This window comes from Phocoena phocoena, chromosome 11 (genome assembly GCF_963924675.1).
Source record: "Phocoena phocoena chromosome 11, mPhoPho1.1, whole genome shotgun sequence".
Lineage (NCBI taxonomy): Eukaryota > Metazoa > Chordata > Mammalia > Artiodactyla > Phocoenidae > Phocoena > Phocoena phocoena.
This window is the reverse complement of record NC_089229.1, coordinates 95,689,881-95,716,292: the sequence shown is the minus strand read 5'-3', so window position 1 is coordinate 95,716,292 and position 26,412 is coordinate 95,689,881. Positions and strand designations below refer to the sequence as shown.

Here is a 26,412-nt window from a genome sequence, read left to right as displayed (position 1 = left end):
AGTGTGGAGAGACTGGCTTCTTGTCCTGCCTCTGTCACCGTCCAGTCTGTGACTGTGGACGTGTCACTCCTCTCTCTTCATCTGTAAGAGAGCAGTGCTAGGTTTCGTATTGCTGTGATTTACTCCCAGCATGACAAGCTGGGATCCTACTGCTCTCAGTGATGGAACCGCTCACCGCCCTCCTCTGCAGCTGTCTCATCACCCTGCATCCACGTGTAGCAGACTCTGCCCCCCAGACCTGCTCCCCTTAAAGCCCCCCGTCACAGCCTGAGTAGTGCTGTGCCCCATTCTTCCTCTTCCACCACCCCATCTTCCTTCTTTAAGGGCTAGTGGGCTCCAGCCCCCAGGACACCTCTGCCCTCTATGGCAGTAGCACAGCCCTATTGAGGGGCTCAGCCTTCACCTGCTCTTTCATTTCTGCCTCTTCTCGGAGCTCATCTCTCTTGACCTGAAAAGGAGTGTTGCCCATGAAGTTTGTATTAACCAAAGGACCAGTAAAGATCTGAGTGGGGGCAGGCTGGCCAGTGTCCCCCTTCGGCCAGTCAGAGTGCCCAAGAGAAGCCCGACACTGGACTCTGTGTGTGTGTGTGTGTGTGTGTGTGTGTGTGTGTGAGAGAGAGAGAGAGAGAGAGAGAGAGAGAGAGAAAATGAGCGAGAGAGAGAGAGAGAGAGAGAGAGAGAGAGAGAGAGAGAGAGAACCTGAAGGGATGAAGAGAATCCGGCATCCCCTCCCTCCTGGTGCTTTGAAGCTGTTTTTGCCCATGCTTTGTGTTTGACCTCTGTCCCCATCCTCTGCCCTCAGAGGACGGCTTCTCTCACTACTCGCTGACCGTCCACGGCTGCAGAATTGCCTTTCTCTACTGGCCTCTGCTGGAGAGTGCCCGGCCAGTCAAGTTCCTCTGGAAGCTGGAGCAGGTGAGGCCGGAGCCAGGCTCCTGGGAAAGCTGGGTGGATGTAACTTGCTTTCAGGCGAGGAGGTCCTAGGGCAGGGGTGGGCATTTTCTGGGTTGCCCTGTGTCCCTTCTTTCAATCTCCACTTTCAGTTCCTGACTATTTTTACACCTCCCTGCCCCCCGCCCTGGCTCCGTTTTCTTGTTCTCTTTTTCCAAGGCTTGTCGCTTGCAGAAAGCACTCCTGGATTAAAAGGAAGTAGGGAACAAATTACTACGAACACCAAACCCGACCAACCATCTTTCCCCTCTTGTTTTCTTTCATCTGTTTGTTATCTAGAACCTTACCAGTGCAGATGCCTGACTCTCAAGCAGTTAGCATGCTGTAATTGAGGAAATAAGTAATCTGAGGTACATAGATTAGGTTTGAGTCCCGCTAGGGGAACTTCCTAGCCATGAAATCTTGGTTAATATGTTTACAACTCAGTTTCTTTTTTACCTATGAGTTGAGGATAATAAGAATTCTATATCCCAGGGTGGTTGTAGGATTAAATGATGTAATAGACCTTTATAGACTAAAAAGCAGTATATATATGTGTGTGTGTGTTTGTATATTTATATATCCATGCACATATATATATACATATATATGTATATAAATCTCACTATTTTCATGGTTATGAGGGATAAATAAAAATGGGCAAAAAAGAAAAGAAAAATCTCTTGAGCCAACAGTTGCAGCCTCTTCTCTATTCATTTTCCAAGCTGACCGCAGGGACCGTGGGGATGAACTGTGTTTCCATCTCCTTCTGTTTTTCTTGTAAGCCCCGGTGGAGTGGCTGAGTAAGCAAATGGCTGAAAAAAGGCAGGAAGTGGAAGAGAGAGAAAAAGGGAACGAAAACCCACAAACTGGATAATTGAGGGCTGTCTCCAAAAGCTGCTTTTTGTGGCACTCTTTTTTTATTTTTTAATTTATTTTTTATCTTTTTTAACATCTTTATTGGAGTATAATTGCTTTACAATGGTGTGTTAGTTTCTGCTTTATAACAAAGTGAATCAGCTATACATATACATATGTTCCCATATCTCCTCCCTCCTGCGTCTTCATCCCACCCTCCCTATCTCACCCCTCTAGGTGGTCACAAACCACCGAGCTGATCTCCCTGTGCTATGGGACTGCTGCCCACTAGCTATCTATTTTACATTTGATAGTGTATATATGTCCATGCCACTCTCTCACTTTGTCCCAGCTTACCCTTCCCCCTCCCTGTGTCTTCAAGTCTCTTCTCTATGGCTGCATCTTTATTCCTGTCCTGTTGTGGCACTCTTCTAAAGAGATATTCTGCCATTTCCTTCTTCTGGATCTTTCACCCACGTTGCTAATACTGGTAACATTCCTCTTTCTATTTTTCTTTTACTTACCCTTATTTATTCAACAAAGATTTTGTAAATACCAATTCCCTGCCATTCTACTAGGTTCTGGGGATACAATGGGGTCTAAGATGGAACAAAATCTCTGCCTTCATGGAGCTTACATTTTAGTTGAAGACATAGATTTTTAAAAAGTAAGCAGACATATAAACATGATAAATTGTGATAAATGCTGTGAAAGAAGAAGCAAGGGACTGAGGTAGAGAATAGGAGGCAAGGAGAAGGGAACTCACTTTAGATTGGATGCTCAGGGAAGGTCTGATAGAAGTGAAATGTAAGCTCATCCTGAAGGATGAGACAGAGCTGTGAGAGAGAGTTCCAGTCAGAGGGAAGAGCAGATGCAAAGGCCCTGAGGCAGGAAAGGGATCGACATATTGCAAGCACGGAAAGAGGACCAGGGAGTTAGAGCACAGTGAACAAGGGCAGAGACTGGACTTGAGGTTGGAGAGCTGGACAGTAATCAGCTGTATGGTGGACTTTGTTAGTTAGGGTCGTTTGGATTTTGTCCTATAAGTCTTTTGAAGGGTTTACAGCAGGAACGTGACCTGATCAGATTTACACTGTAAGAAGATCCCTTTGTATATGTATGTGTATAACTGATTCACTTCGCTGTACACCTGAAACTAACACAACATTGTAAATCAACTACACTCCAATTAAAAAAAAATCTTAAAGTTTGAAGGTGCTCCTCCACCAAATTTGGGATGTATTTCTCAAATTAACTATAAATTTCTGGGATTTCCCTGGTGGTGTGGTGGTTAAGAATCTGCCTGCCAGTGCAGGGGACAAGGGTTCGATCCCTGGTCCGGGAAGATCCCACATGCCGCAGAGCAATTAAGCCCGTGTGCCACAACTACTGAGCCTGTGCTCTAGAGCCCGCGAGCCACACCTACTGAGTCCGCGAGCTGCAACGAGTGAAGCTCACGCGCCTAGAGCCAGTGCTCCGCAACATGAGAAGCCACCGCAATAAGCCCACGCACTGCAACGAAGAGTAGCCCCTGCTCGCCGCAACTAGAGAAAGCCCGCACGCAGCAACAAACACCCAACGCAGCCAAAAAAAAAAAAAAATTTTTTTTGTTGCAAAAATAGGAAGGATTTTTCTAATTTTGCTTCAGAAAAGATTTGGTTACAAGTAATTTATTTAATTTGCAATTAGCTATGATTTTTCAACAATTGTCATTTATATTTGGGAACATTTGTGAAGTGAGGAGAATCCAATCTTTTCAAATGTAATGAGTTGTTAATGAATACTAAGTTTGACAACATTAAATTCAGAAGTGATTTAAAGATTAAAAAAAAAAAAAAGATCCCTTTGGCAACTATGGGAGGAAGGTCTCGGAGACACCTAAGAGTGTAAGTGCTCAGACGAGACTGCTGTAACAGAGAGAGACTGGGGACTTGAATGATTGGGTGGCAATGGAGATGGAGAAAACGGCACAGAAACCCACAGCTTTTAGTTCTGTTTGGACTCGGGATGGATAGCACCTGCTGACGGACTCCTCTTAGGAAAGTTGATGCTTTTAAAGGTTTACCTGCAGAGTGGAATTTTAGGTACGAGGTTGGAGCCTGATAGATTCTGGGCAAGGATATTACTCCTTTAGCTGGGTGGGCAGCAATTCACCAGTAGGACCTGTTGATAGGACAGGCACTATGAGGGACTGTCCCCTGCCTCCCAGGAGGTGGGGCGGTGCCTCGTGTTCGTTCCCTGGGGATGATGTGACTGACAGGTTCCTGCCCTTCCCCATCCCCCAGGTCTGCGATGATGAGTGGCACCACTATGCTTTGAACCTCGAGTTCCCCACGGTCACACTCTATGCCGACGGCATCTCTTTCGACCCTGCCCTCATCCACGACAATGGTCTCATTCACCCGCCCCGAAGGGAGCCTGCTCTCATGATTGGGGCCTGCTGGACTGGTAAGTCCCGCCAATGGTTGGGGCCTCCAGTGGCTGATGGAGGAGCAAAAGGGCAGCCTGACCTCATGAGCTCATCGCCCTGCAGTTGGGCAGGGAGGCCGGGAAAGATCTCTTGGGGAGGAGACCACAGCCCCTCAGGTGTCCTTCCTGTTGGACTGGTCATCACCTCTGACTTGGAGGAGTTTCCTGCTCAGGCAACACCAGCATCTTTCTTTCTGTAACTTCAGTCACTTCCCACTTTGTTCCATCCCAGTGTTGATGATTCCACAGCCCACTCCCCTGCTGGAGGACAGGAACCCTGCAGAGAGTCAGCAACCTTCTAACTTTTAAGCTGTTTCTTTCATTTTTTCCTTCTGGGAGGGTGTGTGTGTGTGTGTGTGTGTGTGTGTGGTGTATTTGCATATGTGGTGGGTGTCTGTATGTGGTGTATCTGGTTTGTGTGTATAGTGTATCTATGTATGTGTGTGTATGTGGTGGGTGTATGTATGTGGTGTATCTGGTTTGTGTGTATAGTGTATCTCTGTATGTGTGTGTATGTGTGTGTATGTGTGTGTGTGTGTGGTGTATTTGCATATGTGGTGGGTGTCTGTATGTGGCGTATCTGGTTTGTGTGTATAGTGTATCTCTGTATGTGTGTGTATGTGTGTGTGTGTGTGTGTGGTGTATTTGCATATGTGGTGGGTGTATGTATGTGGTGTATCTGGTTTGTGTGTATAGTGTATCTCTGTATGTGTGTGTGTGTGTGTGTGTGTGTGGTGTATTTGCATATGTGGTGGGTGTATGTATGTGGCGTATCTGGTTTGTGTGTATAGTGTATCTCTGTATGTGTGTGTATGTGTGTGTGTGTGTGTGGTGTATTTGCATATGTGGTGGGTGTATGTATGTGGTGTATCTGGTTTGTGTGTATAGTGTATCTCTGTATGTGTGTGTATGTGTGTGTGTGTGTGTGTGTGTGGTGTATTTGCATATGTGGTGGGTGTCTGTATGTGGCGTATCTGGTTTGTGTGTATAGTGTATCTCTGTATGTGTATGTGTGTGTGTGTGTGTGGTGTATTTGCATATGTGGTGGGTGTATGTATGTGGTGTATCTGGTTTGTGTGTATAGTGTATCTCTGTATGTGTGTGTGTGTGTGTGGTGTATTTGCATATGTGGTGGGTGTCTGTATGTGGCGTATCTGGTTTGTGTGTATAGTGTATCTCTGTATGTGTGTGTGTGTGTGTGTGTGTGTGGTGTATTTGCATATGTGGTGGGTGTATGTATGTGGTGTATCTGGTTTGTGTGTATAGTGTATCTCTGTATGTGTGTGTATGCGTGTGTGTGTGTGTGTGTGGTGTATCTGCATATGTGGTGGGTGTCTGTATGTGGCGTATCTGGTTTGTGTGTATAGTGTATCTCTGTATGTGTGTGTGTGTGTGTGTGTGTGTGGTGTATTTGCATATGTGGTGGGTGTATGTATGTGGTGCATCTGGTTTGTGTGTATAGTGTATCTCTGTATGTGTGTGTATGTGTGTGTGTGTGTGTATAGTGTATCTCTGTATGTGTGTGTGTGTGTGTGTGTGTGTGTTGTACCAGAGCCCTTGTGTTTCCTCAGCAGCATATTTGGAGTTTGTCTATAACAGAGGCCTGAGATAATCTCAGACATGACAAAAGGAGGGTTGGGATTCAGCAGAGAGGTTCAAGTCCTACACGGGCAGGGGCAACGCCTGGAAGACCTCCCTGTCCTCTCTGTCAATCTGGCCACACATCCCTGAGCTCACTGGCACTTTTTCTCCCCCAGAGGAGAAGAACAAAGAGAAGGAAAAGGGAGGCGACAACAGTACGGACGCCACAGCAGGTACTTGCGTGTGAAATCTGGAGGCCGGAGAGCTAGCATCTCAGTTTAGGGCTCCCGCTCCCGCGTCCGCATGGCCCTACCCGGCCTCACCGTTCACCGCCTCGCCCACCACCAGGGGGCAGAGCCTCCGAGCATCGCAGGCGGGCGGGCTCGCCCGGGAGAGGGCGGCCAGATGGAGCCGGGCTGGGCGCCGGTGTCCTTTCCTGCCCACGGAGTGAAGTCGAGGGTTCTCGTGCTGGCTTTCCGCGTGGCAGAGCGCAGAGGGCAGGAGGCAGCCACGCGGCCGGGAGAGCTGGGCATCCCTGAAGCTCACGCGCATCCTTCTCGGTGCTCCCCGCATGCACCGTGAAGACCCCCTCGCGCACTCTCCTCGTTTTCTGCCTTGAGCCTCCGCTTTCCTCTCTTTGGTCCTGCTTTCCTTCTCTTTCTGCCTCTGCCGGAAGATTTTCTCATTTCTGTGGCTTCTATTTTTCGCCCTCCGTCTCCCCCCCCCTCCCCGCCCACCCCCGGTTTTATTCTGTCTTCTCGCTCTGCCTTGTCCCATCTTCCCTTAGCCTCCCTTGCCGCTCATCAATCTTTTCTTCTTTTGGCTTCCACCTGGCTCCTCCCCGTCTCCCTTCTCCAGCCTGCTGCTCTTTCTCTCAGGCCCCTCTTCTTATGCCTCCTCTCACCTCTGGTCCGCCCCTGTGTTCCTGCCCTAGGAGACCCCTTGCCGATCCACCACTACTTCCACGGCTACCTGGCTGGTTTCAGCGTGCGCTCAGGTCGCCTGGAGAGCCGTGAGGTCATCGAATGCCTCTATGCATGTCGGGAGGGGCTGGACTATAGGGATTTCGAGAGCCTGGGCAAAGGCATGAAGGTATCGCCCCTTCCTCTAGACCCCTCCCTCCAGGCATGGCCCCTGACCCCGCCCTTCCCCACCCCCACCTCTGCTCCCTTCCTCTCCCGCCTCTGGTCGTGCTCTCAGCCCTGTCTGTGTCTGGGGCCCAGGTCCACGTGAACCCCTCGCAGTCCCTGCTCACCCTGGAGGGGGATGATGTGGAGACCTTCAACCGTGCCCTACAGCATGTGGCTTACATGAACACTCTGCGCTTTGCCACGCCCGGCGTCAGGCCCCTGCGCCTCACTACTGCCGTCAAGTGAGTGTTGGGTGGGCGGGCAAGTCACGGAACAGAGCCAGACAGTGTCAGAACTCCTTGGCCTTAGGCACCACCGACGGCTAGGCACACCTCCCTCGTTTCAGGGATGAAAAACTGACCTGCCCAATTGACACAGCAATGCTGGGAGAATAGCCTGGACCAGACTCAGATTTTCCAATGAAGGGTTCATGACTCTTCCCACTGAAGCACACCTCCAGGATTTGGGGGGTTTTAATCTCTGTGTCTCTGTGCTGATATGTAAAGAGGATACTGGATTGGGAGCCAGGAGACCTGACACTAATTCTGACTCGGTACTAATTCTCTGGGTGACCTTGGGCAAAGACCTCTAGTTGCTTGACTCATCAATCTCTTGCAAGATCAAACAGGATGATCTAAGTCTGGGGATTGGCAGCCTATGGCCCCAGGATCAAATCTGGCCTGCTGCTCATTTGCATATTGTTTATGGAAATGAGCTGCTTTCACCCTACGATGGCAGGGCTGAGTAGCTGGGACAGAGACTGGTACAAAAAGTCGAAAATATTTACCGTCTGGCCCTTCATAGAAAAAGTTTGCTGACTTTTGAGTTCTAAGTGAAGGATTCTGAATTCTTTAAATGAAAAACTGTGCATTACTTCAAGGTTTAAGTATATTAGGTATTTTAAAATACAGATTGAGAGGTCATGAAAGCATAAGAGCTATGGACACAGAGTCTTTTACTTACTAGCTTTTTAAAAATAAATTTATTTATTTTTGGCCGCATTGGGTCTTTGTTGCTGTGCGCGGGTTTTCTTTAGTTGTGGCGAGTGGGGGCTACTCATCATTGCGGTGCGCGGGCTTCTCATTGCAGTGGCTTCTCTTGTTGCAGAGCACGGGCTCTAGGAGCGCAGGCTTCAGTAGTTGTGGTGCGCGGGCTTCAGTAGTTGTGGCATGCGGGCTCAGTAGCTGTAGCTCGCGGGCTCAGTAGTTGTGGTACACGGGCTTAGTTGTTCTGCGGCATGTGGGATCTTCCCAGACCAGGGCTCGAACCCGTGTCCCAGGCATTGGCAGGCGGATTCTTAACCACTCCGCCACCAGGGAAGCCCCTTACTAGCTTTTCAGCACTGAGAAAATGCCATAGAGCAGGGATAACAATAGAATCTAACTCATGGAAATGTTGTGAGGATAAATGATAGAATCCAGATCAAATGCCCAGAGAAGTGCCTGTTCTGTCAACACTGGCTACTATTATACGAAGGCATTTTCACCCCGCATTATGTTCATGGGGCAGTTTTTAGGAGCTACTGCCATCCAGTGGGTGGATCACATAATGTAAGGGTCAGGATTCCTGTGTTCCCTTCTCCCCTGCTCTGCCTCAGTTTCTCCAAAAGCTATCTGAAGAGAAACATCTCTGACTTGTCCCTATCCTGGCATGGGTGGCTTTGGAGAGGAGAGGGGGCTCTGAGCCCTGGACAGTGACTGGGCATGACTGTCAGGCCTCCCAGAGCTTTGGAAGGCAGGGGCAGGGCTCTGGGGAATTGGGCTGCTGGTCCACGGTGTGGTCCTGGCGGGGAGCTGAAGGCCACGGCAGATGAGGTCACGTGGGTGCAGATCTGCGCTGAGGATGCGTCCCACCGTGTTCTAGTCAGAGCTCTAGCTGTTAGAGGGCTCTCACCCAGCTACCAAGGTATGAAGGGCTGCATCCCTCAGGGACCAAGGAATGGCTTCATCCCCTTCCTAGGCTCAGGAGTCACGTCAGAGGGAGGGCTCTGTCTTCTGGCTTAGGGTGGAGCTCTGCGTGGGGCAACCCCACAAGGGGGGAGTGGACACCCTCTTTGTTGACTGTCTTATTTGAATTCCTCCAACCTCTTTCCTGCCCAGGGAAGAGGCTTATCCAAGGACTGGGAACCTGACGTTGCTCCTTCAGTAGAGGGAAGGAGCCTTTTTCCTTTATGAGGTTAAGAGAGAGAAGTCTCATTTCTCCATTTTAGGGCCACCATGTGGTTAGTGCTACCCTAACACTTCCTTGAGGTTGAAGGAGAAAATATAGAGGGGTGTGTGTGTGTGTGTGTGAGAGAGAGAGAGAGAGAGAGAGAGAGAGAGAGAGAGAGAAACAGGGAGAGACAGATACCCAGCGGCGCCTTCCTTCCTGTGATGCATATCCTTGCCCTGGTCCATGTGGCTTCCCTAGCTTCCAGTGTTCAGTGCTCGGACCTCTGTCCATTTAAAGCCAGATTTATGCAGCCATTCAGTCAATGCAGGTTTCCCCTAAGTTGTTGTTGTTTCTTTTTAATCTCTTGGATTGTTGGAAAGCTCATCTGGCTACCACATCTTTTTCTCTAGCTTTGTTCTCTTTCCTTAGCTCTTGAATTTCTTCCTGCTTGTTGTAAGCTCCATCTAGAAGTTCTGCCAGCACCTCAGACAAACGAGCTAAAGCTTAATAATGAACTTCAATGCCTGAACTAGCCCCTCCCCCTGAATTCTCTGCTTCTGTAATGGTGTCTCTGTCCTTGCAGTTACCCCGGCTTGCAGCTTCCGAATCGCCTTTGATTCCTCCGTCTTTATCTTCCACACCCCATCGGTTACCAGGTCACCTAGATCCCGCTCTGCGCCCACGTCTGGCATGTCTCCTCTTTTTCCATCTCCAGCAGCTCTCATTACCTCTCATCGGGCCTATTGCTCTAGCCTCCTAACTAGTGGACTATCTCTAGTATTCTAACTTCAGTTCAGTTTCTACCCAGAGGCTAGGTTAGTGATCTGAAATCAGAATGTCCACCCTCACACTTCCCTGCTGAAGAAGACATCCATGGTTCCCTCCTGCCCACTGCACAAAACTTGCGCTCAAAGCCCATGACCATCTGGCCCAGCGTTTCCTGCCTCACGTTCCTCTACTCCCCTTCGTGTATTCCTCACCCTCCACTCTAGGGTCAACTTTGTGCCCTCCTCCAAAGGCTAGCTCACTTGCTACTTCTCTTGGTTATTCCTACCCTCCCTTGCCAGATGCCCCACTCCCATCCTTAGCCATAAACAACCTCTCCCACTCTGAACGCTCGTGGGTTTGTGTGATGGTGACCACGTTGGCTCTTGTTTTAAGGTTTGCGTGCCATTTCTAATCTCTTGACCAGTTCATTAGTGTCCTTCGGGTCTGGACCAGCCCCCTAGTACCTTTTGGGTCCCCTTTGGATCACCCATCACAGTGGGAGTGTCTGTTGGAGTCTGTGCTTCCAGAGTTAGCTGGGGTTGTTTTCCAGGAGGGTTTGATCCAGGTCTCGCTGGACAACTGTGCAGACTGTCTCAGGTCCTGCTCCTTATGGCACAAGAGCTCAGCAAACTGTGGGTCTGGTACCTTCAGGGCCTCTGCGTTCATGGTATCCGCTGAGGTTACACCTTCTCCCTCTGGCTACAGTAGTCAAGCTGGGCCTCCTCGGTAGTATGTGTGATAGTCCTTTCAACAAAATCATTTCTGTTAGCCCGGGTGTATGGACCACAGGCCCTGCTCTGGAATTACCACCTCCCCTGTGAAGACTGCTTGTTCAAGGGCCACTTCCTTTTTTTTGGCCGTGCCGTGCACCTTGCAGGATCTTAGTTCCTTGACCAGGGTTTGAACCTGGGTCCAGGGCAGTGAAAGCGCCACGTCCTAACCACTGGACCACCAGGGACTTCCAAGGGGGCACCTGTTTACAAATAAGTTTGACTAATGCAAACCCACATGGTGGCTGTGGTTTAGTGGAAGAATCGTGGACTTGGAATGAGAAGAATGGGTTCAAGCCTGGCCCAGGACACGTATTTCTTATGTGGCCATGATGCTTGACCTGAGAGCTTTGGTTTCTTATCCCTATTGCAACAGCAGCCAAAGAAGGTTAAATGAAAGAATGTGGACAAAATGCTTCACAAAGCAGCAAGCACTCTGAGAATTATTGATTGGCTGGAGGCAATCCTGGGAGCGTGTTCCCCGAGCTGCTGTGCTGTTGTTGGTTTGGGCTGGCTCAGTCCTCTAGGGAGGGTTTGTCTGGTACCAGGATCAGCGAGGCTTCATGGGATGGTGGATGCAGGTCCAAGATGGTCAGATTAGCTCACCTACTGAAATGTGTTTCTCTGATACTGGAGGGGATGAATTAGAGACACTCCAAGCAGGAGGACATCCTTTTTTTTTTTTTTTTTTTAATTCACGTATAGTTGGTTCACAGTGTTGTAATTTCTGCTGTACTGCATGATTCAGTTATACATACGTATATGTTCTTTTTTAATATTCTTTTCCATTATGACTTATCATAGGACATTGAATATAGTTCCCTGTGCTATACAGTAGGACCTTGTTGTTTATCCATTCTATGTATAAAAGCTTACATCTGCTCACCCCAGCCTCCCACTCCATCCCTCCCCCAACCCCCTCCCCCTTGGGAACCACCAGTCTGTGCTCTACGTCTGTGATTCTGTTTCTGTTTCATCGATAGGTTCGTGTCGTATTTTAGAGTCCACATATAAGTGATATAATGTGATATTTGTCTTTCTCTTTCTGACTTATTTCACTTAGTAGGATAATCTCTAGTTGCATCCATGTTGCTGCAAATGGCATTATTTTGTTCTTTTTGATGGCTGAGTAATATTCCATTGTATATATGTACCACACCTTCTTTATCCATTCATTCGTCAATGGACAGTTAGGTTGTTTCCATGTCTTGGCTATTGTGAATAGTGCTGCTATAAGCATAGGGATGTATGTATCTTTTTGAATTATAGTTTGGAGGGCATCCTTTGATATGCTCCCCACCCCCACCCCACTTTTGTTGTTGAATATTTTTTCTTTTTTTTTTTTTCTTTTTTTTTCGGTACCTGGGCCTCTCACTGTTGTGGCCTCTCTCGTTGCGGAGCACAGGCTCCGGATGCACAGGCCCAGCGGCCATGGCTCACAGGCCCAGCTGCTCTGCGGCATGTGGGATCTTCCCGGACCGGGACACGAACCCGTGTCCCCTGCATCGGCAGGCAGACTCTCAACCACTGCGCCACCAGGGAAGCCCTGTTGTTGAATATTTTTTGACACGTATCTACCAGATATTGTACTGAAACACACTTTTTTTTTTTTTTAACATCTTGGGTGAAGAACTATGTATGTATATATATTTCTGTAAGTTCAGTTGGTAAAATACTGTTTGATAGATGTTCCATGGTCTTGGGGGTAGGGCATTGGTGATGTCATCATCCCCACAGGTCAGGGTTGCCTAACCTTCTGTCCCTGGCCCTTCCCTGCAGTGGTGTCCTCCCTGGAAAGGGTATCTCCCCCTCCAGCTTTGCTATGGGGGTGATGGTCGTACAGAGACACTATCCCCCTTTCTTCCCCTTTCCCTCCCTGACACGGGGTGCTCTCTGTAGAGGTGGAGGCCCAGAGTGGTGGTCAGAATATAGATTGTAAGGGAGGGGGTGATGGGGTCACAGGCTGCCTCTCTCCCTCTTCTCATGCAGGTGCTTCAGCGAAGAATCCTGTGTCTCCATCCCCGACGTGGAGGGCTACGTGGTGGTGCTCCAGCCTGATGCCCCTCAGATCCTGCTGAGTGGCACTGCTCATTTTGCCCTCCCAGCTGTGGACTTCGAGGGACCCGAGGGGGTCCCTTTGTTCCCTGATCTTCAAATCACTTGCTCCATTTCTCACCAGGTGGAGGCCAAAAAGGACGAGAGTTGGCAGGGCACAGGTAAGGGTGACCTCAAGGAGTGACAGTGTCCAGAGAAGGGGTCCGTGTCTGGAACCAGAGTGAAGGAGAAGCTCTGGGGCCGGCCATGGGAGCGGCAACATCCCTCATTCACTTTTCTAGAACCACTGACTGTTAGGAACGAGAGCCAGCGGGAGACCCCCGGGTGTCAGAAGGTTGATGGGTAGTGACGTTTTTGACAATGATGCTGGCAGCTCTCAGGGGATGACCCCGGAAGGGGAGGCAGCGTGGCCATGAGATGGGCCCTTCAGCTCTGACCCACATCCTGACTGCCTCCTGTCCAGTGACAGACACACGCATGTCGGATGAGATCGTACACAACCTGGATGGCTGTGAGATTTCTCTGGTGGGGGATGACCTGGACCCCGAGCGGGAAAGCCTGCTCTTGGACGTGGCGTCCTTGCAGCAGCGAGGCTTGGAGCTCACCAACACGTCTGCCTACCTCACCATTGCCGGTCAGTGGGGCCCGAGAACCTGTCCTCTTTCCTTGGGTGCGCCCCTCCCCGTAGTCAAGTCTCTGGGAAACTCAGAGGGTCCTCCTTCCAGGCTCAGGGATGTGGCCAAGTGTCCCCTTGCACCTTCCCTGCCTGGAATGTCCTCTGGCTTTCGGATTGTCCCTAGAGGTGGTGGCTGGGGTTTAGGCTCCTGATGGTTCTTTCCCAGCTTCTCTCTCCATCCCAGCTCACCTCCACTTTGGTCTCCACTCTTCTTTGGCTCAGTCTCTGAATAGCTTTCTTTTTTTTTTTAAGTTATTTATTTATTTTTGGCTGTGCTGGGTCTTCGTTGTTGCTGTGCGCGGGCTTTCTCTAGTTGTGGCGAGCGGGGGCTACTCTTTGTTGCGGTGCGCAGGCCTCTCACTGCGGTGGCTTCTCTTGTTGTGGAGCACGGGCTGTAGGCATGTGGGCTTTGGTAGTTGTGGCACACAGGCTCAGTAGCTGTGGCTTGCAGGCTCTAGAGCGCAGGCTCAGTAGTTGTGGCGCACGGGCTTAGTTGCTCCGTAGCATGTGGGATCTTCCCGGACCAGGGATCGAAGCGTGTCCCCTGCATTGGCAGGCGGATTCTTAACCACTGTGCCACCAGGGAAGTCCTCTGAGTAGCTTTCTAATCCTCTAGCCATTTGGTACTCGCCCTCTTCTCTGTCTTGCGTCTCACTAATCTCATGGACACAGCATAGCTTTAAGTCAAGTGCTCATCTCTTAATGTCTGGTGGTAATGATTTTTTGGTAGCTTCCCAGGGAAGCCTCATCCTCTCTGAAGGACCCTCCATCAGGGAGAATAGAAGATGAGGCGGTCAGTTCCTTCCTGTTTCCGTTCCCTCCCAGAGCCTCACCGAGAACTTCTGTGTTATCCTCTCTCCGTTTCCCCCCTGCTGCCACCTCCCTCTGTCCTGCAGGGTGTTCCTATTTCCTTCTCTCCATCCCTCCTCCCAGCCCTCAGAGGAGGGCAGAGGCAGAAATGGAGCCTCGGTTACTCTATCCCAGTCAGTCGGAGCTGGTGGGGATGCAGAAGAGCATCTCTCCGTCTGAGAACTCGGGTCGCACCCCTGTTGAGGGGTGGCAGCTGGTGGGAGTCTGGGAGAGAGACTCCAGGCCTCTTCGCTGGCTCCTGCCCTGAGCTGCCTCCTGGTTGCCAGGGGTGGAGGGCATCACTGTGTATGAAGAGATCCTGAGGCTGGCTCGTTACCGGCTGCGACGCGGGGCTGCCCTCTATGCCAGGAAGTTCCGGCTTTCCTGCTCAGAAATGAATGGGCGTTACTCCAGCAATGAATTCGTCGTGGAGGTACCCAGGGTCCCCTTCCCTCCACAGCCAACCCCGCTGGCGAGGAGCCGGGGTGGGGCGGACTGAACCTGCTGGTGCGTGGGGATGGAAATTGCAGCCCAGGGGCCTCCTGGCCCCGGCGGGGAAGCTGGGGGCCAGGGGGGGAGAGCTGGGCCCTCGGGGGGTGAAGGAGGGGCGGGGAGAAGCGAGTGTGCCCATGAGCCCGCCCTCGCCCCAGGCCAGCGTCCTGCACAGCGTGAACCGGGTCACTCACCCCAGCTACATGCTCAGCTCCCAGCAGTTCCTGCACCGAGGTCACCAGCCCCCGCCTGAGATGGCCGGACACAGTCTGGCCAGCTCCCACCGGAACTCCAGTACGTAAGGCTGCGCGGGTCCAGCTGGGCGGGTGGGTGGAGGGAGCGGGTGGGCGCGAGCATTCTCCTCTCCACCGCTGGGCCGTGGGGGTGGGGCGGGGGGAGGAACGGGGTGGAGCCATGGATTCTGTTCCCTGTGGAACTTGACTCAGTTGACGGCTGTGATCCAATCCCTTTATCCCCCAGATCATTCACTTTGCCTAGTGGAGAGTCCGAGCCTTGGGTCATCACAGGGGCACTCATGCCTGGGATCATGGTCAGTGTGGGTTTAGCCTTTGTTGTTCCTGCTGCCCTCCCCCAACAATATCAAGTCAGCCCTGGACCTAGGGATCCTCAATAGTGAAGCTACCAAGTATGTATTAAGCACCTACTGTGTACTAGCGCTGTCCACAATACAACTAAGAATACAAAATTTATAGGATAGATACGGTTCCTATCCTCAAGGAGAAAGTTGGTGCCATTGCATGTGCAATTATGTGCTATCTATAAAGTCATAAGACTGTTTCTAAAACAAAATATGCAAACACGCCAAGTATTACATCCAGCTGGAGCGCTGCCCTTCAAAGCAATCTCATTCCCTGGCCATGATTGTTTACTAGTGATGCAATTTCTAATTCACAATTTAAGAGTTACTTAATTATAGAAAAACTAGAAACTGTAAGTACAAAGAAGAAAAGTCAGCCATAATTCCACCACAATTGGCCATTGTTAATATGGTGTTATTATTATGTGCCAACTTTTGTCTGTGCCTGTTTTTTTTCTTTTCTTTTAACAAACTTGGGATCAGACTATTTTGTAACCTAATATTTACACCTAATATTATAAAATGAGTCTTCTCCCCCATTGTTAAAAACTGCAATGAAAAAAAAAAAAACTGCAATGATTCTGATGTTGCTGGAAGTGATTTTTGGAATCCCTTTTGAGAATTGCTTTCAAAGTCAATTTATGAGATGCATTTATTTTTGTTCCTTTTGGTACACACCTTGCCTTTGGCCCAGTTCAGTATTACCCAACTTCAGCATCCACTTTTGCCAGAGTTGGCTCTGGATAGCATTCTGTGTTTGTAAACATAAAACCAACTCTCAAAGGGCAAAGATTTGTCACTTTTTTAAAAAGTCAAAAGGCATATCTCAGGCTCTGAAGGCAATTCCCTAAAGAGTTCCAAAAATGCTTTCTTGGGAGGTCATGGTCACTGAACCCTACCCTAAAAGGACAGCTCACACATCAACCATGTAATTGGAAGAATAATGAACACGTCGGTGTGCCAGGCACCCTACCTGTGGGCTTTACACCTATTAACCCAGTGAATCATTACAGACAACAGATGGAATAGGTACTAGAATTATCCCCTCTAAAGGCAAAGAAATGGAAGCCCAGAGAGATTAAGTACCTTATCCAAGGTCACACAGCTAAAACACGGTGGAGCCAGGATTCGAATCCAGGCAGCAGGATTCCAGAGCCCGTGCTCTAACCATCACCCTCTATACCCTGTCCATTTATGTTTGATGCTTTAAAAAAAAAAGTCTCGTTACTTTATAGTTGCACCTAATTTGGGGGAGCTCCTTAGGGCTTCCCAGTATGTCTTTGACCTAGGCTAGCTCCCTGGTACCCCCGGAATTCAGTCTGTTTTCCTCTCCTTGGGCAGTGGCCACCACTGCACTGTCTCTCGTGTTTCCCTTTCCCTGGGACTGGCTCCCTTCATCCTTGCTCTTTCTGAAAACAACTGCAGACGCCTTTTTAAGTGTTCTTCCTGTGATTCCTACAGCAAAGCAGATGGAAGTATGTGTGAGGAGGGAGTATAAGGCGTAACCAAGTTGCAAAGGTTCTAGGAAGCTTCACACAATCTTTAGAGGTGTGTGCGTGAACTAAACCTGTTTTTGTTAAATAGACTTTTGGGGCCATAACTCCCTAGCTCTTCCTCCAGTTCTTTCACTGGGAATCATCCCACCCAGCCTCTTCGGGGCTGGATACTGGGTTCTGCCACTCAGATTAGGCTCAAGGCGCGTCCAGGTTGGCATTGCTGCTGGGCTCGGTAAGACTCTCACCCTTGTTTTCTCTGCTTGCTCTGAGATCCCAACTGCAGCCTGCTTTTGCCTTTTCCCCTGATTTTGGCCTGAGTAGGACACAGAGTTCATAGTTCACTTGAGGGCCCTAGTGATTGACATCTCCTGAGCTTATCAGGAGATCCACTTCATCAAACCTGTTCTGTGTGCCCTTCCTGACTCTTCAAGGTGTTCTCTCCCTTTCCCCTGCCTCCCAGCCCCAAGAGTGGAATTACAGGATTGTGGTTTTGCAATTTCAAATTACTCTGACCATGCAAAAGAGTAAGAGATAGAATTCCCTCCAACGAGACAGGGGCTTCATTTCTCTGAAGCTCCCAAGTGCAAGAGGAAAGAGAGATCAGTGTGAACCAGGACAGTCAGCCGGGGAAGGTCCGGTGGTGCATTCAGACCTTGAGCTTGGACCTTGAAGGGTAGAAGGGTAGATGGACGTGGGGGAGAATGAGAGTTTGAGAACTGAGGGTGGGTGGGTGGTATGGGGGAGTTGTGTTTAGGGAGAATGAGGCTGTCTGAGAAGGGTAAGAGGAGCGATGAAGACAACATTTATCCAGTCTTCCCAAACGTTGATGCACATCGCAATCACCTGGGGAACAGTAAAAACGCTTGGTGCCTAGGCCATACCCAAAGCAGTTCAATCAGAAGGTCTGGGGTCGGGGGCCAGGTATCCGGGGTGTTTAAAGATCCGCAGGTGATTCCAACGTGCAGCTGTTTGGAACCATTTCCCGGTTTGTTACCTACACGTATCCGAGACTTTGCGGAAAGACCTGCAGTGCAATAGGATACAAACAGAAAATGAAATTGGAAGTGAGGAGGAAAGGACAATGAGGAAAGAAGACGATGAGGCCAAGGGATAAGTCGGTTCATAAAATACCTGCTGTGAGATGCTGCGACGTTGCTAGAATGGCCAGAATTTGGACTCTGAGCTTCCTTGTAGCTGAAGCAGAAGGGAAGCTGAGCAGTTAGGAAAGTCCTATGATGGGACCAACCAGTGCTTCAGGAGAAGCCCGGGGACCCAGAGCAGAAGGACATTTCTCTCTAGGCTCTTCAGAAAGGGGGCTCCACGTGGGGCTGTGGACAGGGCTTCAGACCTGTCTCACAATCGCACGGAACCAGGAGTTTCACACGGGCCACTGGCTAAAACTAAAACACCCCTTCGTGTTGTCCTTGGAGGTCATTCAAGGCCAGAATCAACTGCTTGGGTCTAATGTAGAAAGAAAGGTTGATGGTACTTCCTAAACTCTTGATTTTTGTCTGTAACTAATTTAAAAATCCTCCCGTCTCCCTGGCCTCCTGGCTGATTAGAAACTAACCATACTTGTCTGTCTGCAGATAGAGGGTCTGCCTTTTGTCTTTCTTGTGATCATTTCTTATTCCAGGCAGTCAACTTGTCACTCCCTTCACCAGGCCAGGGGCTCAGAGGAGCAAATGCATTTGATTAAGGCACAGAACAGAAGCTTTGGCTTGTCATCACTGTGCCCCTAGAGCAAGTTCACCTGCTATGGCCTCCACTCTGAGGAGGGGTTTCTGCTCCTTCTAGAACCTGGGCTTAGCTACAGGGGCATTCTGCTGGTGGGGTCACTGCCCTCGGATCTTGCCCACTGACACGAAGACGTGGGAGGGGCTGTTGCCTACAGAGGAGCAGAAAGGGCAACTCTGCCTCCCCCGTCTCTTCCCCCATCCCCAGACAGTTGAGAAATTCTCATCCAGCCAGGCCTGTCTCTCCCCGGAGCCAGTGCCCGGGAGCCCACCTGGCCAGCTCAGCAGACTCAGCTCTCGTTGGCCCCAGGTGGGCTATGGGTCAGGTCAGGCTGGGGACCGACCTGGCAGAGCGCCGTCAGGGCGGCCTCAGGGAGGGGTGAGGGTAGTATGGCTACTCAGGCAGGGGGTGCTCCCACACCTGGGTGGCTCTGGAGCGCGTGGCAGTGTGTGTGTGCTGCTGGAGGGTGGGTGTGCCGCAGGGGTGGGGAGTTCCTGTGCTGTGTGCTTCCCTGCGCTCTGCTCTGTCTTTCAGCATGTGAGTCTTAGAGGCTGTGGGTAAATTCGTGTGCGTGTTTGCGTGTGTGTGTGTGTACCGGAGGTGGGCAAGGCTGTGCTCACGGCTGTTGGCTCTGTGGCCCTCAGGGCCCAGGTCTGTGGCGTTTACACCTTCCTGCAGGGGGTCTCCTGGTCTGCCCAGCTGGCGGGAAGCTGGGTGGCACTGCACGTGTGGCTCTCCTGTGCCTTGGTGGAGACCCTCAGTCGCGTCCCTTCGATGCTGCCGTGCGAGCAGGTCTCCGGGTGGCTGGTGTGGGCAGCTGTGCAGGCCGGCAGAGGCCCGGTGCGGGTGCGGGGCACAGTGAGCCCGGTCCAGCTGGGTGCCCACAAGCTCTTCCTGGGCACGTACCTGCGCCTGCACGTCTGCTTTGCTGCCATCAGCTCTAAGGTCCGAGTGAGGGTCCACGCGCCCTTCTGCGTCTCACTGCCCTTCAGAGTCCACGGCCCCCTGAGCCCGGGCTTCAAAGTGAGGCTGCGGACCCAGAAGCTTGACAGGGCTGAGGGGGAGGTGGGTGTACCCCGAGGGGAGCAGAGGCCCCAGGTGTCCAGGAGGCTCGAGCCCGCAAGGAGATGGGAGGCGTCACTGAGCAGGGGTGAACTCTGTCCAGGTGGGCGCGTGAAGGGGCTGCTCTCTGTGCCCTGGACCTGTGCCCAGCTTGGGTGCCAGGCCACGCTTGGAGCTTGCTCCTCCTATGATGATGCAGGAGAACATTCTCTCCTCTTGCACTGTCAAGCCTGTGTGGCCGCCTCTCTCCTTTCCCCTCTGGGCTCTGGGCACCTCCTTCCTGGACTACGTGGTCCCTGGGGAAGGCACAGGCAGAAGGACCCGGCAGGGCCCAGGCCTTGCCCTCTGTGCGCTGAGAACAGGGCTGCTCAGGACAGCGTTGGGCTGGGAGCCCTTCTCCTCCCCCTGCCCTTGCCTCCTCTGCAGATCTCCCTCCCTCAGGCTCTCTGTCCCTCCCTGTCTCTGCCCTTCCCCGGGGGCAACTCTACTTTTCCTCCAGCTTCTGCAGGGCAGACCCCTCTTCTGGGCCATCATGGACCCTGCCTTCTGCTCGGGGAGTCCCGCTGCCCAGGCCCCCGACTCCGCCCCTGAGCGGAGTGTGCTCAGGTGCGCCTGGCTCTCCCCGCAGTGGTCCCGAGCGCTGCGACCCTCATCATCGTGGTGTGCGTGGGCTTCCTGGTGCTCATGGTCGTCCTGGGCCTCGTGCGCATCCACTCGCTGCACCGCCGCATCTCGGGGGCCGGCGGGCCCCCGGGGGCCTCCAGTGACCCCAAGGATCCCGACCTCTTCTGGGATGACTCAGCTCTCACCATTATCGTGAACCCCATGGAGGTGTGCGGGGGCGGGGCGGCAGGGCGTGTCGGCAGCGTCGGGGCACAGCTGGGGCGCACTGCCAGCATGCGGACTCCCGCTGAGCTCCCCCTCTCCCTGCCGTCCCCAGTCCTACCAGGGCCGGCAGGCCTCCATGGCGGGCGTTGCGGGCAGCCATCAGGAGGACGAGGACAGCAGCGACTCCGAGGCAGCCGACTCGCCCAGCAGCGACGAGAGACGCATCATCGAGACCCCCCCTCACCGCTACTAAGGCCTCCACCCCTCCCCAGACAGAGAGAGGATTCCGCCCTGGTGAGACAGACACCCCCCCGAAGAGAGAGGAGGACACGCTGAGAGAAGAGAGACCCAGAGGGAGCAGCTCTTGGAAGAGTCATCCTTTAATCTCAGAACCCCGTGGCCCTACCGGAGCCCGCCCCCTCCCCCTCTCCCCCAGCCCACCCCCCTTCGAGCCTCTGGGCTCCTCCCCCCCGCCCCCCACCCCCACCCCCGGGGTGGGAGACTTTGGTAGGCAGCCGGCCCCTTCGCTCACCCCTGTCTGTCTCTCCCCATGCCGGCCACGCGCTGTATGGGTTGTAGGGCGGACTGAAGGAAACCCTGTACCCTGCCCTTGCCTACTCTCCTGTCCACGGAGACCCCCACCAGACCCCCAGCCGGGCCTTCCCTGCTTCTTTTATGAGCCCGCCTCTCTCCATTTCCTTCTGGGGATCCCTGCTTCTCCTCCTGGCCCCCTTCCCTCCTCTCCTTGCCTGAGGTCCTACGGCCCCTGCCCTTCCTACAGGACCCGGCTGTGGCTGGCTTGTAGGGGCCCCGGGTGTATTATATATAATGTATATTTTTTCATGTCGTCGTGAGCGCAGCCCCTGTGTTCCGTGTACAGCTCACAGCCTCGTGTGCGTGTGGCATCGTCACGTCTTGGGGTTAGGGTAGGGGTGGGTGTGCTGAGGAAGGGGACACACCCTAGGGTTTTCAAATAAAACAACCAGAAAAAAGCTCGGTGAGCTGCCTCTGGCCTGGCTGATCCCCGGTGGGCGCTGTGCGGGTGGCAGCTCTGGGGCCCCTTCGGCCTCTGAGCTGAAGTAAGGGGCAGGGCTGGTTGTCTCCCACTGTCTTCTTCCCTCAGCACCTGTGGGAAGAGTATAGACAACTGAGGGAATGCCGCAGACTCTGGGTCTTTGTGGGGGACATTGTCAACCCCTCCCCATCTCTTGGAAGTTTCCGCCTGGGGGGCTGGGGCAGCTCCCCAGCTCTTGGAATTTTCAGCCTGGGGTGCCGGGGCGCCCTGCCTGCGGAGTCTAGGGAGAGAGTGCAGGCAGCCCTGCTATTTGTTTTTTATAAATTTATTTATTTATTTATGGCTGCGTTGGGTCTTCGTTGCTGTGCGCGGGCTTTCTCTAGTTGCGGCGAGCGGGGGCTACTCTTCATTGCGGTGCACGGGCTTCTCGTGGTGGCTTCTCTTGTTGCGGAGCACGGGCTCTAGGCGCGCGGGCTTCAGTAGTTGTGGCACGTGGGCTCAGCAGTTGTGGCTCGCGGGCTCTAGAACGCAGGCTCAGTAGTTGTGGCGCACGGGCTTAGCTGCTCCGCGGCATGTGGGATCTTCCCGGACCAGGGCTCGAACCCGTGTCCCCTGCATTGGCAGGTGGTTTCTTAACCACTGCGCCACCAGGGAAGCCCAGCCCTGCTGTTTGTAATAAGACAGAACGGGCTCTGAGACATGTCCCCCAGGCTGTAAGGGGCGGGAACCAGATGGGGTTATTTCAGAAGAGTGTGCTGTAGGGGAGCATCACTTCCTGTGCTCTCCCGGCCCCAGGAAAAACTAGGGATCCAGGTCTTAATTCCTTTCTGTGGGATGGGGTGTTTGAGTATCAGTAATGTTTCCCCTACTTCTCTGTGGTTCTCATGGACACAGTGGGGTGGAAGTGGAGCTTACTGGCCTGCTGCATGCACCACCTGTGCCTGGTCTTACTTCTGCCAGGCGCCCATTCTTCCCCCTGGCTTTAGCCACTAGCCATGTATTGATGTCCATACTTAATCTCCCACCCAGACCTCCCACCCAACTACTATTGGCAGTTCCCCTAGGACATCCTGTGCCTAAAGGCAACCTTGTCCCAGGTTCTGCTCTCTTCTGTTACCTGTCCCTTTCACCTTTCTCCCAGTTACCTAAGCAGAAACCTGGGAGCCAGTCTGGATTTCTCCCTCTCCCTTAACCTCATGTCCAAATGATGACTAAACCTTCTCATTTTTACCCCTTAAAATCTCTCGCATGTGTCTTTTCTTTCTCTTCCCCTACTGCTGCCACTGCCTTGATCATACTGTCTTCGATGCATGCCTGGTCTATTGCAGGAGCCTCCCTGCTGCCTGCTACCTCTTCTCCTTGCCTCCCGTGTTTTGCTCCACTCCACCCGCCTCTGGGTCCGAGTGACTTTTATAAAGTGTAGCTCTCCTTCTAGAACCTTCCCTACTTCCATATCATTGCCAGGGTCAAGTCCCGACACCTTGAGAGGCCCCTCAACCCCCCTCCCTACCTCCCTGCCCCTCTCTGCCACCACCCCTGCACACCTGGGTGTCAGTCACACAAACCGCTAGTCCTTCACCAAACTTGTCCTACTCCTTCCCGCCTCTGTCTTCGCACGTCCCGTTCCCTCTGTCTAGCGTGGCCCTTCCCCCCGTGTGCCTAGCAATCTTCTCCTTATCACTGAAGACCTCGTTCCAGCGTTGCCTCTTCCAGGAAGTCTTCTGTGCTCTGGCACCTCTTGTTCACGCCTCCACCACAGCCCTCCTTACTACGTGGTGGTGCACGTCTGTCTCCACCACCAGATTCGCTGTATTCTCAGAACTCACAGGGCCTGGCGTGCAGTAGGGGCTCCATACAGGATGAATGAGGTGACGTGTGTAGCTCTCAGACTGATTATAATAGAAAAGACGGGGGCTTCCCTGGTGGCGCAGTGGTTGAGAGTCCACCTGCCGATGCAGGGGACACGGGTTCGTGCCCTGGTCCGGGAAGATCCCACATGCCGCGGAGCGGCTGGGCCCGTGAGCCGTGGCCGCTGAGCCTGTGCGTCCGGAGCCTGAGCTCTGCAACGGGATAGGCCACAACAGTAAGAGGCCCGCGTACCGCAAAAAAAAAAAAAAAGAAAAGAAAATAGAGAAAAGATGTATTGGTAGGAGGGGAGAATGGCGCTGCCCTGATGGCCCTCTGGCCCGGGGGGCCAGTGCACAGAGGACAGCGGTGGCCCAGCAGGTGCCTGCAGCAGCCTCTCCTGGAGGGGCCCCCGCAGATGCCAAGGTCACGTTTCCATGTCTGTGGCAATAACACGTGGGGGCAGCCCTGCCTGTTCTACCCGGAGTTGCTCAGAGGCTCAGAGTGATGGCTCAACGGGCAGAGCCTTCAGACATCCGGAGCCTCAGCACTGATGGGGTGTGAGAGAGAGCTTTTAATTTACGGTCTTAAATTTCAGGGTGCTCACCGCCCTCCCACCCTTACCATCCCCTCTAGTGCTCACACACCCCTGGCCTCAGGGATCACAGCTTCCCATGAAGGGGAGCCAAAGCTAAGTGTTTGCCCTTGGAGGCCCTACACTGTGGCTGAGACTCGGGAGCTGGGGTCTTCATTCAAGTTCAAGCCCCAGCTCTCGGGTGGGGGAGAGGGCGAGCTTGCAGGGCCCTCTGTGCCTCTCTTGAGTACACACGTATCAGCAGTGCAGAGTCCATCTCTTAGCATCTGCCCAGCTCCCAGCCTTCCTGGATCATCTGTCTCTGGGACCACGCGGGGGTTTCTTCTGAAATGCGCCGTTCTGCATTCATTTTCCAGACACTCTCCAGGGTCAGAACCACCGAGCACTGACTGTGTCTTATAGGTGTAACGTTTCCTGTCCCTCCCCTTTTTTTTTTGATTGAAGCGTGAGGCATGCAGAACTTCCCTGACCAGGGATCGATCCCATGCCTCCTGAAGTGGAAGCACAGAGGCTTTACCACTGGACCACCAGGGAAGTCCCTCCTGTCCGTCCTTTTCACCGTCAGTGTTGACACTCCAGAGGCCAGCCCATGGTTGCCAACCCCTCCCTGCGTGACAGCTGGGGGGTCGTGTCGTGATGGGGTCAGTGTCAGCAGGAGTGTGGGTGCCTGGAGAAGACTTTGAAGCCCTTGTGCCCCCGCAGCCACACATGCCCCAAACTACTGCTCTTGCTTGTGGGCCCACCCTCCTCTCTCACTGTCTCTGTCTCACACACACACACCACACACTGGAAATAGGCAATAGGAATGCCATCCCCCATCGTGCAGAGAAAGGGCAGCAGGCAGGAGTCCAAATGGGTTTTTATTTTGTTGCTCAAGGTCTCCTGGAAAGTTCTTCCCCAACGTCCCTCACAGAAGATGCCAAAGCCCCAGGATGCCAGGCCTTGGGCAGAGTTTCCAATTTCCCTATTCCCATTTAATTTGAAACAGCAAACATCTCCTTTGGCCTCACTCAAGTCTTTTCTTTTGCACTGAAAGGCTGTTTTCCTCTGCAGTCCACTCTCTGCGGTGAAAATTAACGAGCTTCCTGAAAAGTGCATGATGGAGAAACTAGGCCTTGGGAGAAGCCGGGTTGTAGAGGCGGAGACGGTAAACAAGTGCTCAAGAACTAAACGCGTTCTGCTTCCTGTTACGAGAGCGGAGACCTGAAAGCTCACTTTTGTGTCTGCCGAGGGGGTGGGCGGACACACACACACACACACACACACACACAGACGCGCTCACACACCAGGTCTCTGTCCAGTTCAGGAGTCTACCACCCTGCAACCTTCAGGCTGATGTGCCATCAGCAACAATCCTGAAACTCGCATTTCCCCAGCCGCCAGCCCCTGCCCTGGGGGCGGAGAAGATCTCTTATTCCCCTTAGATTTTAATCTCCACCTTGGCACCCAAGGTATGTCCCCTGGGCCCCCTCAGGGCTCCTCTGGACTGCGTTGATGGGTGAAATCCCCAGACCCTGGGATGTTCCCGGGTGTCTGTAGAATGAACTGAGATCGCATCCACAGTGTTCCTCGGTGCGCTGTGGGTTCTGGGGTCCTGGACCTCGCCTCCCTGCGAGTCCTCTTCTCACCCAGCGTCCTGCCGAGGCTTCCCTCAAAGGGCGCCCCCTCTCGGAGAGACGAGGAACAGGAGGAAGGGAGACGGTGCGGAAGGAGATCTGCGAGTCTGGGGCGGGCGGGCGCCTCTGACCCACGGGGGGAGCTGGCACGCTTATTTTCACAGCGCTGGTGTCACGGCATCAACTGCGGCACCACGCTGTCGCTCCCTAAAATACCCCCGTGCTACAGGAAAAGGACAGATGAGGGTTTAAATTTAGCAACAGTGGGTGGGAGGGGGTGGGGCATGGGGACTCTGGGATGCGGTGGAGCTGGATTTGTCAGAAACGGAACGGGAACCCCATGATGCCTCAGTTGACTTAAACAAAGGCACACGTGAGAGTTGCGAGTTCAGTTTTATTTGGGGCAAAATGAGGACTGCAGCCGGGGAGACAGCGTTTCAGGTAACTGTGAAAAACTGCTCCGGGTAGGCGAGGGGGGAACCAGGACATATAGGAGTGTTGCAACAAAGAGCAGGTAATTGGGAACGTCAAAAGATTATTGTTGGGCTTCCCTGGTGGCGCAGTGGTTGGGAGTCCGCCTGCGGATGCAGGGGACACAGGTTCGTGCCCCGGTCCGGGAAGATCCCGCATGCCGCGGAGCGGCTGGGCCCGTGAGCCATGGCCGCTGAGCCTGCGCGTCCGGAGCCTGTGCTCCGCAACGGGAGAGGCCACAACAGTGAGAGGCCCGTGTACTGCCAAAATAAATAAATAAATAAATAAAATGCCCTCAACCTTAAATAATAAAAATCTTAAAAAAAAAAAAAAAAAAAAAAAGATTATTGTTAAATAAAGAAAACCAGACATCTCAAGTTAAGGAATTTAGCTCTTTTCTATGGATGGGAAGATGCAAGA

General features: G+C 52.6%; 1 protein-coding gene across 2 annotated transcripts in view; it reads left to right on the top strand.

The window, feature by feature from the left end:
- CLSTN3 (calsyntenin 3) overlaps positions 1-21,433 on the top strand; it is a 28,349-nt gene extending 6,916 nt beyond the window's left edge. Inside the window, exons 8-18 of one of the 2 annotated variants that reach the window (XM_065886623.1) lie at positions 803-915; positions 4,074-4,236; positions 6,015-6,071; positions 6,773-6,930; positions 7,062-7,210; positions 12,647-12,873; positions 13,176-13,346; positions 14,525-14,670; positions 14,888-15,023; positions 20,251-20,453; positions 20,563-21,433. In XM_065886623.1, the coding sequence (XP_065742695.1) occupies positions 803-915; positions 4,074-4,236; positions 6,015-6,071; positions 6,773-6,930; positions 7,062-7,210; positions 12,647-12,873; positions 13,176-13,346; positions 14,525-14,670; positions 14,888-15,023; positions 20,251-20,453; positions 20,563-20,703 (1,664 nt within the window). In that variant the 3' untranslated portion in view covers positions 20,704-21,433. The remainder of the gene's footprint in view (positions 1-802; positions 916-4,073; positions 4,237-6,014; positions 6,072-6,772; positions 6,931-7,061; positions 7,211-12,646; positions 12,874-13,175; positions 13,347-14,524; positions 14,671-14,887; positions 15,024-20,250; positions 20,454-20,562) is intronic. The other variant, XM_065886625.1, reaches the window with a different exon arrangement.
- Positions 21,434-26,412: the final 4,979 nt, after the last annotated feature.